This window comes from Mastigoproctus giganteus, chromosome 5 (assembly GCF_048544385.1).
Source record: "Mastigoproctus giganteus isolate SK-2022 chromosome 5, ASM4854438v1, whole genome shotgun sequence".
In the NCBI taxonomy this organism is placed as follows: domain Eukaryota; kingdom Metazoa; phylum Arthropoda; class Arachnida; order Uropygi; family Thelyphonidae; genus Mastigoproctus; species Mastigoproctus giganteus.
In genome coordinates this window covers 88,035,525-88,053,302 of record NC_143579.1, presented here as the reverse complement: position 1 = coordinate 88,053,302, position 17,778 = coordinate 88,035,525, and the positions used below count along the sequence as shown (strand labels likewise).

Genomic DNA, 17,778 nt, shown 5'->3' with positions numbered 1-17,778 from the left:
TTTGCCGATGACCTCATTATCTCCTGTCAATCCCAAACTATGAACACTATTGAAAGACAACTTCAAATTTCCTTAGCTAAAATAGAATCATGGACACTGCGGAATGGTTATTCTTTAGCAGAAAAAAAATCCACTGCAATTCACTTTTGTAAAAAATGAAAACTCCACCCGGATCCAGAAATATTTTAAAAAAACAGCCTGATACCTGTCACTAACAATTTTTGTCTGTGGGGTTACATTTAGATGATAAACTTAATTTTGCTTCCCATATATCTTACCTTCGAACTACGTGTCTTAAAAATCTGAACATCCTAAGAGCCGTTTCCGCTATGTCCTGGGGTGCTGACAAAAGCTCTCTTCTTCATCTCTATAGAGCTTTAATAAGATCATGCTTAGATTATGGATCACCTGTCTATGACTCTGCTAGGAATAGTTCGCTATTACGTCTGAACACCATACAGCATAGTGCCCTTAGGATAGCTGTGGGAACCTTCAGAACATCTCCGATCCACAGCCTGTATATTGAGGCAAATGAACCTCCACTGCACCTAAGGAGAAAATCCTTATTATGTAACTATGCACTACAAATTAAGAGTATTCCATCACATCCTAGCTGGCAGCACTTGTTCGACCCTAAATACACCATGCTATATCATAAACCTAATAAGAATGGCCCCGCAGGGCTTCGACTGCAAGAGCTCATGATCAAGTTGGAATATTAATTTTCGGAATGTCTTCCAAGACCTTGGTACTCCTGAACCTCCCTGGACTGAATTCGTACCTCTCTGTGACAATTTCTTTTTAAGATGGGGAAAAGACATCCCTGGCTAATACAAATTTTCAACAGCTCCATAAATCGAATTCCTTGGAAAACTCAGGAAAAGTACATATCTATATTGATGGCTCCAAAACAGTTACAGCTGTAGGTGCTGCAGCAGTTTCTTCCACCTTCTCAGTAGCTGTGTCTCTTTCCACTGAATGCAGTATCTATACTGCAGAATTATTCACAATAAAACTGGCTCTAGATAATATAAACAAGTACCACATCAAGGAATTCTTGATATATACAGACTCCTTAAGTGCAATCACTGCCATTCAATCTACTTTTTCTCCCTCTCACCCCATTATTAAAGAGATCCGGTCTGAGTTATTTCACTATCAAACAGTCAATCAGAAGGTTTACCTTCTGCTGGATCCCTGGTCATGTTGGCATCTCAGGCAATGAACATGCGGATGCTGCTGAAAAACATCTCGACTGGATCTTCCAGACAACTAAAAGTTCCCTACACCGATCACAAATCTGCCATTAAAACCACATGCAGGACACAATGGTCTCTCCTTTGGAAAACTCAAACCAATAATAAACTGCTGCAGATAAAAAAAAAAGAGCCACAACCGTGGACATCTAGTTCCAGGAGAAGCAGGCGACAAGAAGTGATTCTAGCAAGGCTCCGCATCGGCCATTCGCATTCAACTCACCTGTTTTTGCTTATGGGAGAGAATCCTCCTCAGTGTTTCTTTTGTCAGTCGCAGCTAACAATAAAACACATCTTCATAGAATGTCCCCAACTTTCAACAGTGAGAAAATCAAACTTTAGCTTCCTGTCCAACTTACAGGAATCCTTAACCTTATTTCATATTCTTGGCAATGAAGCAAATTTCGAGGAACTGTTTAATTTTTTGAAGCACATAAATCTGTATAATAGACTGTGATCATAGTGACAAACAAATCATGAACAGGCACAATATGGCCCAAGAGGCCCTTGTGCCAAAAAAACCCAAATACAACAACAACTATCAAATGCCTTCTCGTAATCCACAGAACATGCATAGAGGTTTCTTCCCATGTTTTTCACCAAACATTCTCAACGTTCCAATAGCATCTCTCGTCTATCTGCCTCTGCGAAAACCACACTGTGAGTCATCTCTCCATACAAACTTTGATAACTTTCAAAGGATGCATGGGTAATAAGACATAGTTTTGATTGATGTGCAGAAATCCTCCGGCCAATGCTCATCCCTGTATATCATCTTTATCAGTTCAAATAAGGCTTCAGATTTTCTCTGTTGTATTTTAAAAGCTCTGCAGGTATGCTGTCAATTCCTGTTGCTTTGTTATTGCTAATGGACTTTAAGGCTGTGTTGAATTCATGCTTAGATATTTCCTCCTCCATGTTTTCTTGTTCTTCTAGTGCCGTATTCAGTGGTGGACTGGGTCTAAAAATATTGGTTGCCAGGAGACAAAGGGGGCCCACACACAACTATAAGGCTATCATTTAATTTTTATAAGAAATAAATAAAATTTTCAAAAAATACATAACTGGAAAAAAGGTACAATTAAAATTTTTGCAAAATAAATGTATATTTTTTAGTAATTTCAGTGTACATGTATTGTACATATATTGTACATATTACTGGCAGTATACAGTAGATATGTGAGCTGCCATAATGGGGTCATATTTTGCCATCAACTGCACTGTAGCAAAAAAATTGCCCTGATTCAAAACCTCATTATCCAGAGTGTAGGCCGATTCATTTCTTTGACCTCGAAATGGAAGTGCTTGCTTGCGTAACATCTTTATGATGTCTATAATCTTCATGACAATACTCCTCTGCTTCAACATTTCTTTCTTTTTTAATTAGTGAAGATGCAAAAAAATATCAAAGGTGCCATCATTAACCACACTGATAAATTGCTGAACATTTCTAACATGTGTTGTTGTCGATTCGTGTAAAGCCAAGCTCTGGCTAATACACCTGTAGTCACTAAAGCAATGTTCAAAGGGTGATGGATTACAAATGTTGGGAGACTTAAAGGCCAAGCAGCAGGAACAATATAAGCACCTATTTTCTTTGTTATATGTTAGCCATTTTCTTGGGACTGAGTCATTCATAATTTTCTTCTCGTACAAACGAGCATTGAATGGCAGATCAAGTAGCTGAAATGGATGTTCAGCAAAAAATTGTTTCAGATTTGCTCGTGATGGATATTGGAAGATTCCAGCAGTTGATCTTTCATTTTCTTGTGTAGGTTCATTTATAGGATGCGCTTCAGAAACCAAGTCATTTATGCCTGAAGGTATATCTGATTCCCTGTAACTAGTTGAAGCTACGTGTTCAGATGTTGCAACTACAGATAGTACAGATACTGGAACAATGAAGCCAGAAGAAGTACTGGGCCTAGGTTGGTGAGTAAAGGATGCTATTATATTTGTCTCTACATTCAAAGTAGCTCTTTCCTGTTCTTGTTGTGGAACTGTACATTGATGTGGATGGTGGTTGTGGTATTATAAAATCTGTTATAGACCTGCATCACTTGGCTGATTCCTGTCTTTCTGCTTCTTGTCGCTCTGTGTTTCAGTAATCCAGATTTATGCTTTTTCTTTTCCATGCTGGTAGGGGTAATATTCCTGAAATTAAAACTTAATTAAAAATACTCCACGTTGGGAAAAATGAACATCTGCAATTAAATGTTGAATCCAACATATGCATAAGTTGGCTATTTGTACGTTTTAATTTGATAATAATAAGTTGTTATTATTATTGTGTTGCTGTATTCTGCATTTTGTTTGTTAACTGTTGTAGTGTATTGTAGAATATTTCTACAGTACAGTAGCAAGGTCCATTATGTATTTCTGCTAGAAATACATAATGGACCTTGCCACAAGAACACATCAATGGAAATGTTCTTTTGTAGATGCAGCTATTATTAACAACAATTTTAACAATTACAGTAATTTTAACCGTAGAGTAAATAAAAGGTATCATTATTTATTAAACTTGCATTACTCGTATATATTATTATTTGAGACTGCAGCTTAAATATATTTGCTACTAGTATTTTTATACTAATTTCATACAATGAAAGAAAATACATTATATTTAAATTAAAGGGCATAGGGCCACAGTATATAAAAAAATATTAATTAAATACATACCTTTTATAAAACACATAAAACACAGCAAGCACGAGGTGAAGAGCTGACGAAGCACACTCAAACTGAGGCCGACGCAATGAAAAATATTTGTTGTCTTTGCATTGTATGCAATAGCTCGATACAAAGTTGACTCCGTTTGCACATCACGATCCCAGACTGGGATTCCCAGCTAAGCTTCATTGTGCAGTTTCAATAGTAAAGATTCGAGCTTATATAACGTATGCATCGGCCTCACATAACCCGAATCAGAATTATTTTTTCAGAGTTATTTATTATATTCTTAAATATAAAGTATCCTCGCAAAATGATTTTATTAAAATAGTAATACAACGTAAATTTTAGTTGCATACAGTAATAATATTGGAACTTCTATTATATTTTCAAGCTACTAAAAGATCATTAACATTTTTAACATATTGTCTAATGTTATTGCAAGGGGCCCCACTTGCTATTGGGCAAGCTGATACCCTGACCAGTCTGCCACTGGCCATATTCCTCCAGCCAACCGGGCTAGCCAGGTGGGTAAAGTTTGATCCTTGACTTGGCAACCCAAAGGTCAAGGGTTCGAATCCCGCCTCAGGCTTGGATCAGAGTAGTGCAAAAACCTTGGGGGGTGCATTATGGCCACAAAAGCCGATGTGCCAACAACTAACAAAAAAAAAAAAAAAAAAAAGTATTCCTCCATGTGTATGTGCTTGAATTGTCATAAAGTTCTTCAACATAACTCCTCCATCTTTCCTTTTTTTCTTCGAAGTTTAGTATTGTCATTCCCTTTTCATTGTGCATTGCTCGCGTTTGGATTCCCCTACTTTTTCTTGTTAATTCTCTGATTTTTCTATGCGCCAAGTCCACCCGACTTTGCTCGATTGTTTCAATCCCTTGACAGTTCTATGCCCATCACTGTTCTTTAGCCTTCCTACATTCCTTTACAGTTTCATTCTTCAATCTACTATGGTTCCTTTGATCATCATAATTTTTTTGGCCTTTCAGTCTCCTCCTCTTATCCATTTCCTGCAGTAAAATTTCTGTGATCCAATGCTTCCTCCTAATTTTTTCACTAATTTGGTGACTTTCAAATCATCTGCAGACTTTGGCAGCTTCCTTTGGATACCCTCATCAATTTCATTTATGAAAATTAGAAATAAGAGGGAACCAAAACTGAACCCTGAGGGACTCCACTTGTCTACTTTGAAGACTGACCATTTAGGATATGTCTGTTTCATGTCTCTTAACCAGCTTGCAATCCAGGGTAGGAAGGGTCTTACCGATAACTCCAACTTTTTTAAATTTATGTAGCAACCTCCCATGAGGGACAGTATCAAAAGCTTTACTGAAATCTAGATATATAAAATTAAAATTGTTACCTACATCCAACCATTTAACGAATACATCCAAATTTATTAAATTGGTCCGTCGTGACCTACCGTTACTGAACCCATGCTGAGTTCTATTCAAGATACCATATGACCAAATTTTCCTAATTTGGTCAGATCTTGAAACACATTTTTTGCTCTCTTCTGCCTAAATTTCTCAACGTTCCATCTCATGAATGATTTCCTTTTATTCAGGCACTTCAGTTTTAGTTCCACATTCATCTTCACAATTGAGTGATCTGCTCCGGATAGGACATTGCTTTCTTCACTTGGTTACGGTATCTCTGTTTAACTAAGATATAATCAATTTGGTAACTTCATGAGTTGCCAGGATTCTTCCCTGTATATCTTCTGCAGAGTGGTGCATTAAACCACGTATTTGCTACCATTAGACTCTCTTCTGTACAAAACTCCATTAAGCATTGACCTCTTGTATTTCTCACACCCAGACCAAATTTCCCCACAGTCTTTTTTTCCCTTCTCTCTCCAACCACCGCATTCCACTCCCCCATAATTATCACGTTGTCTCTTGACCTGGTTTTCCATCTTAATTCTTCCAACTGTTCATATGTCTCCTCAACTAATTTGCAAGCACTATTTGAGGTTGGCATATAAACTTGTATAATTACCATGTCAACCGGATTTGCTGCAAATCTGACCGTGATTATTGCCCTGTATACTCCTCTGCTCTGCTAATTTTCAGCAACCATTAGTCAATTGAAACGTTTCTTAACTTAAGAGTTAAGATTTTTTTCATTTTCAAAATTGATTATCTCATTTTAACATGGCCAAATTGTAGCAAAGTGTCCTAGTTTAGATTACAGAAAATTTGGTCATTTTAATCATAAGGATAAATAAAGTATGCTGTGTTTGCTGAAGCTTGATGTCTAAAGTACTCTTGTAGGAAATTATCTGTATCTCTAAATTTTTTTTATTTTTTTTATTTGTCAGTTAAATTTTCTTCAATTCTTTTTGTTAGGTATATGTGTGGACCTACTGTGTATGATGAAGCTCATATTGGACATGCCTGGTCAGTATATGTACATTAATTATTATTAATAGGTATAGGAAACTTTATTCAAATTAAGAATACATTCTGAATTATGCGTAGTGGAGTAAAAATTTTAGTTGTCTGCCAGGAGCTTGGGTGCAGTAGCATGTGTTCTTTGAGTAGACCAGAGTTCAAGCCCCTGACTGCTAAATATGATCGATCTGCCAACCTACACTGGACCAGCGTGGCAGATTATGGTCCATTTCCCTTAACACGAATTGTTGAGGAAGCTTCCATTCTTCAGTGGATTGATAATGGCTGCTGCTTAGTTTTTTTTATTATTATATTTTTTATATATTATAGTTGTCAGTTTTTCAAGAAACAATTTATACACTACAAAAAATAATTTTATTAATCTAACATCATGTTACAAACTCTTTTTCAGGTTCTTTGTTCACATGCAGAACAAGTCAGAATGAGGATTATGAACTAGCCTTTCTCTAACTGCTGACATCATGTTGTATGAGTCATCTTACTGAAAAATATTATTATTATTATTATTATTTTTTTTTTTAGTCTTTTCAGTTCCACTCCCCTATTCCTGCAGAGTTTCTATCACTATATGCCTGAATGCATTCGTGTGAATGTTTTGCCAATTCGAGTTGTTTTTGTGTGCACTTTAGCTACATGTTTGTTGTGTTCATCTATGAGCATTTGAAATTTTTTTTTTTGTTTTGCTTATGTATATTCTTTTTTCATTTTTGTATATTATATGATTCTTTTATGCTGTGTCAGATTTTAAAGCCAGCCCTCCATCTTCATAATTGGCTTAAATGTCACTTTGCCTGTACTTTTTAAATGCCTGTACTTTTTACAGATTGTTTTTTTTTTTTTTTTTTTCACTAATATTTTTTGTATAAAAATTACTACCACTCTTTTGTAATTCACATTGTGTGTTGTGTTATTAGTTAAGTCATTCACAATCCTTATTGTGTTATTGGTTATGTTCAGATATTTTTCTATGGTCTTCATTAAATTACTTGGGTACCTGTTATTCCTGTAATACTGATGATTAGCTCCATGTTTTTTTTTTTTTTTTTTTTTTGTCATTGCAAATTTTCAAACATCTGTTCATTAACAAATTGATAATATTTCTTTTCATTTTGTGTGTGTGATCAAATGCAAAGTTTATATATTGGCCAAATCAGTTGGCTTCATGTACATCTGAGAATCTAACCTGCCTTTCTTTCTTTCTTTTTGGTCATTAGGACAGCCAAGAAAGGCAATCAATAGGCCTCAATCTCAAGCTTTAACTTAATGGTCTGATGAATGCAGTTTAGATATTCTTTGAATTTATGTAATTTTTTTCTGACCATGTTTCCAAATTATGAACACACAATCCATGAATTGGGCCCATAGGGAAGACCTTAAAATGGCCCACCAGATGGTTGTGCCCTCCAAGTTCTTCATGAATATATTCACAGTGATTGGTTGGTCACAATGAGTTTCCCATGCTAAGGCTGTCTTTTGTATATATATTTTATCTCTAAACTTAAAATAAACTGTTCTAAAGTTAATTTGATGAGATGTGTAAGTATGGATACTGTTTGGTAATATCTTATTAGTTTGTAACACTCTTATTTCCCTACCTGAAATTTTTTTTTATATGATGTTAGTAAACATGTCATTGAAGAGAATATCTCATTTAAAGATTATTTGTGGTTAAGGTACCATTTTTTTTTTTTCACTTTATAATTTCAACTAATCTCTCATCTTTAGAATTGTTTTGTGTGTGTGTGTGTGTGTGTGTGTGTGTGTGTGTGTGTGTGTGTGTGTGTGTGTGTGTGTGTGTGTGTGTGTGTGTGTGTGTGTGTGTGTGTGTGTGTGTGTACAATTAAAGAGATTGATCCTGTATGCAAATGCCATTTTCAGTAATATAATTTTATTATTATTCATGCTACCAATTAACTGAATTTTAGGTTTTTCAAAGGTACACAAGCCTGGTGTCTTTCTCCTCCTCTTTTGCGTAAAAGAAAATAATAATTAAGTAATAAAATATTTAAAAAATGCTGTAAAATATTTTAAAATTTAATTAAAGAATACAGCAGTGGTAAATTAGCATTAGTAGAGGCATTTGATGCAAGAAAGCAAGCTTATGCAGCATCAGCCAAAAAAAAAAAAAAAACCCACTTCCACTTCACCCCTCTGTTCGTTCAAAATACCTGTCCAGCTGAGCCTTAAACTTATTTAGGCTATCAACCTCCACTACAAGGGATGGAAGTCTGTTCCACCAACCAACCACCCGCTGGCTAAAGGCAAATTTCCGCACGTCTATCCTACATCTGTCTTTCCTCAATTTGAATTTATGCCCTCTCAGGTGATTCTTCTGAGCTAGAGGAAGAATCCCATCAGCATTGAGAATGCTCAAACCATTCAAGGCTTTATACAACTCTATCAGATCACCTCGCTGGTGCCTAGTCTCCAGACACTGTAATTTGCAAAACTTAAGCCTTTCTTCGTAAGAGCACCCCTTTGTTCCATTCACAAATCTTGTTGCCCTTCTCTGTACTCGTTCCAGCAGCTCTACATCCTTCTTGAAATGAGGCCTCCAGACCTGTATACAGTACTCCAGGTGTGGCCTGACCATTGCCTTACACAAGGGAATAATCACCTCCTTATCCCTGCTGGAAAAATTCCTGTATATCATTGACAATACTCCATGAGCTACTCTTGCAGCCTGTCTGCACTGTCAGAGAACTCTTCATATCTGCCTGCACAACCACCCCCAAGTCCCTTTCATTCTCTACCACTGTCAGTGTAGTACCACAGAGTTGATACGTTGCTCTGGGGTTGCTGTTTCCCATGTGTAGCACTTTACATTTGTCAATGTTAAACTTCATTTGCCACCTCTCAGCCCATCTGCTCTACCTTTCCAGATCCTGTTGCAGTAGCATAGTGTCAGTAGTGTCCTTGACAACCCTGCCAACCTTTGTATCGTCTGCAAACTTGGACATTAAGTCTGATATACCATCATCAATATCATTTATAAATACAGAAAACAATAATGGACCCAACACTGAGCCCTGAGGGACTCCACTAATAACATTAGTCCACGATGAGCAGTGTCCATTGATTACCACTCTCTGTCTTCTCCCCCTCAACCATCCCTTTATCCATAGCAGCAATTTGCCTCCAGTGTCACACTGCTCCAATTTGTGTAGCACTCTTCCATGTGCAACAGTATCAAAAGCCTTTCTAAGGTCCAAGTATATAATATCAAAGCTATTCCCTGCATCCAGTTCTTTTGTGACTGCGTCATAGTATCCAATCAAATTGGTCAGGCAAGACTTCCCCTTAACAAAACCATGCTGTTTCCGAGCTATAACTGAAGTCTTGTCTAAATGATCCTGCAGTGCTTCTTTAACCAGTGCCTCCATTAATTTTCCTGGAACAGAAGTTAAGCTCACAGGTCTATAATTACTTGTGTCAGCCTTTGATCCTCCTTTGTGAATTGGGGTCACATTTGCACATTTCCAGTCTATGGGTACCTCCCCTGAGTCCAAGGAAGCTCTCATAATTATGGCTAAGGGTTTGCTTACTTCCTTTGCTGCCTCCTTTAATATAACTGGATAGATCCCATCCACCCCCGGGTGCCTTTCTTGTGTTTATCTTCAACAGTTTCTCCTCCACTTTACACCCAGTTATTTCAAGATTCTGTAGCTTACTACTAGAGTTGAATACACCTCTGGCATTCCCCTTGCTGAATAACTCCTCATGTGTGAATGTCGATGCAAAATATTCATTTAGTTTCTTAGCTACCTGAGCAGGATCATCAACAGTTGACCCATCAATATCAAGTGGACCAATTTGATTCATCCCCTTCCTTCTAGAGTTTACATAAGTAAAGAACTCTTTGCTGTTTTTCTTTGCATCCCTTGCCAAGGATTTCTCGTAATCTGCCTTCGCCTGCCTAACCTCCTTTGTAACTTGGTTGCATATCATCTTGTATCTATCATAGGCTTCTGTGTCATGTGTTAATTTGTAAGTATCCCATGCATTTTTCTTCTCTGCCATATGCCTCATTAGTTCATCTGACATCCATTTTGGCCTAAACCTTGAACAGTATTTCTTAGTTGGTATGTAAAGCCTAGTAGCTTCCAAGATAAGTTCTTTGAATGCTTCCCATTTTGAATTTGCTGTTGGTAACAGCAAATTCAAAATGGTAACATCATCAGTTGGTCCCACTGTATAGAATTTAAATACTGTCTCAGTCCATCGTAGTCGCCTTTACGGAAGCAATAACCCTTCCCTTTACCCATAATGGTAGTTACCTCTTTGAGTAAATCCCACTTCAGCACACTGTGATCAATGCCACCTAGTGGTTCATTTATCTGCAGATTCTTAATACATGAAGAATCACTGCTGATAATCAAATCCAGAGTATTACTCCCTCTAGTTGCCTTCCGAACATGCTGATGTAGAAAACAATCATCCAATAAATCCACAAAAGCCTTGCTAGTGTGTGAGTGACCAACCCACAAATTCCAGTCAATATCTGGGAAATTAAAATCCCCCATTATAAGACTCTCTGATTTACTGGCCCACTCTATTTCCCTGTATAGTTTCTTATTATACTCATCAGAGTCATTAGGCCTATAGCACACTCCTACTCTCAATTTTGATCTCCCAATGCTTATGTCACACCAAACTGACTCAACACTGCACTGTCCAGCAATGTCGACTGGCTTCACTTCCTTGGTTTTTATGTGTTTCTTAACTAATAGCATAACCCCTCCCCACTTCCTATCCTGTCTATCCTTTCTGTAGACGTTGTACTCCCCAAATTGCAGTTCTGCATCCCTTATATCTGTGTGACACCACGTCTCTGATATCCCAACAATATCTGCCTTTGATGTTTTGAGCAATACTTCAAATTCATCAAATTTATTTACTAAACTCCTAGCATTGGTGTACACGCAAGTATACCTGCACCTGTTTCTATTCTTAGCTACCCTAACACAACCCATGTGTTTACTTGTACCGCAATGGCTCCCAGCAGTCTCTAAAATATCATGCATCTTGTTTTTCAGGCTTCTGCTCATTCTAATAGAAGCAGTGCAAGAATCTCTTTCACCTCTGCCAGTGGCTACTGTCAATCTATTCGTCTTTGTCTCCCCCCCAAACTAGCAGTTTTCCGACCCACCTAACACTGCCTCGATAGCATCAGCAAATATTCTTGCACCCTTTCTATTTAAGTGTATCCCATCCCTGTAGAACAAATCTCTCCTGTTAACAAGTACAGTCCAGGCTGAAAAAAATTCTACCCCTTGAGCCTTGCACAATCTTTCCAGGGCCGAATTGATCGACAAGGCTCGTATCATATACTCCCTCCTATCGTGTGTAGGCAGAATTGCAGACACTTTCAAATTCAACCCTAATTCTTGGCTTTTGTTCAACAGTGACCTGTACTTGTTAAGTAATTCTGCCGGTCTCCTACTCTTAATATTATTAGTGCCAACGTGTACAACTATATCACCTTTTGTGCCCTTAAAAGATGATATTCGCTCTACAACGTCATCAACCTTTGCCCCTGGCAGACATACCCTGGTCCTGTTCCAAATACGGAACAATAATTTGCTCTAATTGTTCAGTTAGCCACATATATATATATATATGTGGCTAACTGAATATATATATATATGAGCGGTTGCTTTATAAGCTGGAACAGGTTGGAATCACTGGGAAAATCCTTAGATGGATGGCTTCAGGGCAGGAGGCAGAGGGTTGTGATAAATGGCTATTCCTCAGATTGGGTTGATGTAAGAAGTGGGGTTCTCAAGGATCAGTATTAGGACCACTGTTGTTTTTAATTTTCATAAACGACATTGATGAAGGGATAGAGGGCGTGATGTCTAAATTTGCAGATGATGTTAAAATTGGTAGAGTAGTTAATGATCACTGTCACGCTGAGCTTCTTCAGAGAGACCTAGATAGACTTCAAGGATGGTCAGAAAAATGGCAGCTGTGCTTTAATGCAACAAAGTGTAAGGTATTACACCTGGGAAACAGTAATCCCAAAAAAACTTATTCACTTGGTGGAATTCAACTAAACCCAGTACTGGAGGAAAGGGACTTGGGTGTTACGATACGGTCAGACATGAAATTCTCTGAGCATTGTAAACAGGTTGCAAGGAAGGCCCATGGTGTCCTATCGATGATCTATCGAACTTTTGCAAGTAGAGATAGGGACGTGATAATCCCATTATATAAGGCTTATGTTAGACCACACTTGGAATACCGTGTTCAAGTATGGAGACCGCACCTAAAGAAAGCCATCGAGCTTCTTGAAAGGGTGCAAAGAAGGGTAACTCGCCTGGTGAGATCGGCAAAAGGCCGTCCTTATGAAGAAAGACTTCGAATATGTGGGTTGCAGAGTTTGGAAACTAGACACCTTAGAGGAGATTTGATTGAGGTGTTTAAGGCTCTGAGAGGCATCAGTAAAATGAATGAGGACAAAATTTTCAAGATTATAAATGATGCTAGAACTAGGGGACATAAATTCAAGTTACTGGGGGAAATGTTTAGATTGGACCGCAGGAAGTTTTATTTTAGCCAGCGAGTTATAAATTACTGGAATAAGTTGCCTTCATGGGTAGTAAAGGCCGACAGTTTGGGGAAATTCAAAGGTCATCTGGATAGTACTTTCGGGTAAGGGAAGCACATAGGATGATAGGTTTAATTTCCTTTTTATTTATATTTTATTTTATTTATTATTATTTTTATTTATTTATTTATTATTATTATTTAGTTATTTATTTTATTTATTTATTTATTTTTTGTTTTTATCATTGTTTTGTTTGGATTTTTTTTTTTTTTTTGGCTGGTGCAGCATAAGCCATAGGCTTTCTTGCACCATGAGGCCATTACTAATACTAATACTAATACTATATATATATTGAAACTCTTTATAGCAACCCCCCAGGGGAACAAGGAAAATGATTGATAAATTGAAATATTGTTAACTGATAAATCAGTAAAAGAACAAAGAAGAGTTAACATTTAATGTAATCCTGTTACAGTAAACTGTTGAAATGACGGCATCCCAAATAACAAAACATTCCAGCTAACGGCACATTGAGATCTGATGTTTACATACAGCGAAAAAATAAAACGTCAAGTCACGTGGTTACTGTATTTGTTTATGTTTGCCATTTTGAAAGTGAATTCTTTACTGATATCATGGATTATACCACTGTTTTACATTTATTTTAAATTAAAAACCTCTCACTATGCCTCCTAAAGTTAATAAACCTCATACAAAGAAGAAAAGAAGAACAACATTAAAGCTTAGTGACTTGATAACTGAAACTTGATATAATAAAGAAAATAGAATGGGGCCTAAGTAGGAGTGTATTAATGGCAGAATATAACATTGGATCATCAACATTGTATGATATTAAACATTAAAAGCACAAACTTTTAGAATTTACTGCAAGTTCAGAACCTAACAATAAGAAAGCTGATAGAAAAAGTTTACACAAGCCAAAATTAGAAAACTTAGATAAAGTGCTGCGTGAGTGGTTTTTATTAAAACAATTGGAAGGTATGGCTGTATCAGAGTCAATGATTATTGCTAAAGCAAAAGATTTTAAAGATAAAATGGGCATTGATACAGCAATTACTTTTCCTGATGGATGGTTAACTAAATTTATCATGACATGGAATTTTAAATTTAGACATTGTGGGAGAAAAACAGTCTGCTGACAGAGAGGCAGCTAAAGAATACAGTGCGACATTTGAGAAGCTTGTTAATGACAATAATCTTACAGCTAACTAAATATACAATGCTAATGAAACCAGTCTCTACTGGAAATGCTTGCTACAAAAAACATTGTCAGGTTGCAAAGAAAAAAGTGAAAGTGGTCTTAAGCAAAATAAAGAAAGATTGACAGTTCTTACATGTGCAAATGCATTGGGCCAACACAGGATTAAACCTTTAGTAATTATTAAATGCCATCATCCATGAGCCTTGAAGGGAATTATGCATTTTCCAGTGACTTATAAGGCCCAAAAAAATACTTGGATGGATAAGGAAATTTTCAAGATTTGTTCACTCATGAATCTATTCCAGCAGTTTGAAAGAATATACGTAAAATGTGTTTTACTTCATGGTAACTGTAGGGCCCATCCTCATGAATCCAAATTAGTTTCTGATTGTGGAAATATTTTTTCCTGTTATTTACCATCCAGTGTCATTTCTTTCATTCCGCCCATGGATCAAGGAGTTATCCAAAATGTTAAATGCCATTAAAGAAGTTATTTTATGAAATAAATGATTAGCAAGGATATCTCCATTCTCAACTTTCAACAGGGTGTCACAATTAAAGATGCAATATATTCTATAGTAGGGGTTCCCAAACTTTTTTGTCAGAGTTCCCCCTAAGTAAAAATTCAGTAATAACAAAGATCTCCCCCCCCCCCACCTTCCAAGAGCAATAAGCTTCAAGTTAATATATTTTATAAACAATTTTTTTAGAAAATGTATCCAATTATGATTTGCAATGTATATTAAAAAAATTTAATGAACACTAACACTTATCGCATGTCTAATTTGAAGGATGTGATTGATGTGCTTTTAGAAGAGAGGAAATATTGGATTCATGATTTGTTAGTTTTAGCCTTAGATCTCCATTATTTTCGAGACCTAGTCGATTTCTCTGCTTAGTTAAAATACTGTTAGCATGACTAAATCCGGCTTCTACCCCGTACAAACTTGAAAAGGTCAATAATAAAGGCTCGACAGTTTTATACAGTTTGGGGTAGTTTTCAATAATATTTTTACTTGTCCAAAATTCCGTGAAGAAGTTCCATCTTCATTTGAATAATTTCCTCTTGCAAATCTAGATCCAAATTGTCCCTATCACCCTCTGCATGAAATGGAGACATAATCCATTCTGGAACTTTCATATCTTCGAGATTCTTGAATATGTTTTTAAAATCCTCTTTTAAGCGTTCGAGGTGAGCTACATAAATAAGTATGTCGACATCTGAAAAATTTCCTTTTGCTTCTTGTTCTAAAGATGACATATTTGGAAATAAGTTAAACTTTCTGTGACCCAGTGAAGTTTTGAAGAGCATTAACATTTCTTGAAATCCCAAAATAATTGTACGACTCTGTATAATTGTAATGTCTTTGCCTTGCAGTTTTTTTTTGTGCTTCATTGAATTTTGAAAATATATCAGCAAGGTAAGAGAGGTGGTTTTTACACTGACTAAAGTTATCAGCAAATGATTGATTGTGCTCAGACAAATTCCACCACTGAGTTATAAAGTTCTACAAGCCTTTGCAAACAGTTACCTTTTGACAACCATCTTACTTCTGTATGAAGGAGCAATTGGTTGAAATTTTCGTCATTTTTTTCACATAGCATAGCAAACATTCGGCTGTTAAGAGCATTTTCTTTTATTTTATTTATTAACTTAATACAAATTTGCAAAGCAGCATGCAATTCTTCACTTATGTTTTTTGCAAAAAAGTGTTGTCTATGTAAAACACAATGTACTATTTGTATTTTAGGATTTTCTTTTTTAGCTAAAGCAAAAAATCCTCTGTACTTACCAACCATAGGTGGAGCCCCATCCATCCCAGTTGCGGTTATATTACTAAAGGGAATGTCATACTTTTAAAAATACTCTTGCATGCATCTAAAAATTGTTTCACCTTTGGAATCAGTTTTTAAAGATTTGACAAAGAGGAGAATCCGTCAATTACTGCTTTTTTACTCGTACTGTAATACCGTACAAATGACATTAAAATATTTATACTTCCAAATGTTGACTCATCTAATTGCATAGCAAACATAACCTCTTTCAGCTCTGAATTTACCGTTGTTTGGACATCATTTGCCATCTCAGCAATCCTCCATTGCACTGTATTATTACTAAGTGAAATACTGCTTAAAACTGGACTAGCATCCTTTTTCATAAATGACTCTATTGCTATTTTTATAGAGGGTAGAATTATTTCTTCACCAAGAGTATGTGGCTTTCCTTTCTTTGCAATTAGGAGAGCAATATCATACGATACTTGTAGTCCACCACTGGCTGCCCATACTGCAGATGATTTTATAAAGGGCTTTAGCATTGTATGATTTAAAAATTTTTCCTTCATTGTCTTGAAATATTCAAGGTCTTTGTCGCTTTTATCATTATGCTGTTTTCTTTAAATGTTCTTTCATTTTTGAAGGTTTCATAGCATCATTACTAAATTTTTTCTCACATAAATGACGTTGGTTTCGTTTCATTACCAGGAGAAGGCACAAACCCGAAATTTAAATATTCTACCGAATATTTACGACACTCCTTTTTTGCGTCAGACATGATCATTAGGAGTTTTCTGTAAGAAATTATTTCAACACAACTCGAACTCTTACTAAAATAATTTTAATAAGAAACTCTTAAAACAAAATGAATAATCCACTCCCAAACACTGCAGAACGAAAATATCTAGAAATAGCACTGAAGTCTGACAACTGAAATGGTGGTGAAACGAAAATTGAGCACGACCACTAGAACAAAAATCGGCTTGCGTGTCTGGTCACTCGGAGAAAGGAACCCCCCCCCCTCCCAGTGCCATTTGACCGTAAATACACTGTTCAATGTAAACTGTGAAGTCGGTCGTAGGAGACACATTACTACCATGCTACATTATACAGGGTGTTTCGGTTAAACGTTTCAGAACTTCTAAGAGGGGTAGGGTACATCCTGACAACTCGAAATCATATAGCAATGTGGGGTCGGAAATGCTTTCCTGAAGCGGTGTTGTACACAGAAGCACCATGAAGAAAAGAGACTGTAAGTGAGAAATCGTTTTAATAATACATGAAAAGAAGCAAAAGGTACATGGATTAAAGTAAGTGTTCGAAGTTTCTTCCACGGGCTACAATGCACGCCTCACATCTCCGACGCATGGACATCCGAACATTCTGGAATACTCCAGGCGAATTTCGAATTTCTTCGGCAGCTACTGCGATTCTTGCAACCAGCTCCTCAGCATTGTCAACAGGGGTGTCATAAACTAGCGATTTCATATGACCCCAGAAATAAAAATCAAGACATGATAGGTCGGGTGACCGAGCAGGCCAACGCACGGGACCACCACGTCCGATCCACTGTTGACCAAATGTGACATCCAGGTAGTTACGAACATCTCCGCTATAATGGGCAGGGGCTCCATCGTGTTGGAACCACATTGTCTGTTGCGTCGATGCAGAAATCTGTTCATCTCTCAAAAGTTGTGGCAATACTTGCTGCAGAAAGATCAAGTAGATAGGTCCGGTTAGACGACACGGTAACAGGTAAGGTCCGATGAGGTGATCTCCCATAATACCGGCCCATACATTGACCGAAAATCGAATCTGTGCTGCACGACGACTTCTGTGTACAATACCGCTTCAGGAAAGCATTTCCGACCCCA

At 36.8% G+C, this 17,778-nt stretch overlaps 1 protein-coding gene across 1 annotated transcript in view; it reads left to right on the top strand.

Annotated features, from left to right (window-relative positions):
* LOC150085546 (putative cysteine--tRNA ligase, mitochondrial) overlaps nucleotides 1-17,778 on the top strand; it is a 322,579-nt gene that overhangs the window by 11,754 nt on the left and 293,047 nt on the right. Inside the window, exon 2 of the mRNA XM_090373333.1 lies at nucleotides 6,291-6,341. Within this exon, the coding sequence (XP_090229459.1) occupies nucleotides 6,291-6,341 (51 nt within the window). The remainder of the gene's footprint in view (nucleotides 1-6,290; nucleotides 6,342-17,778) is intronic.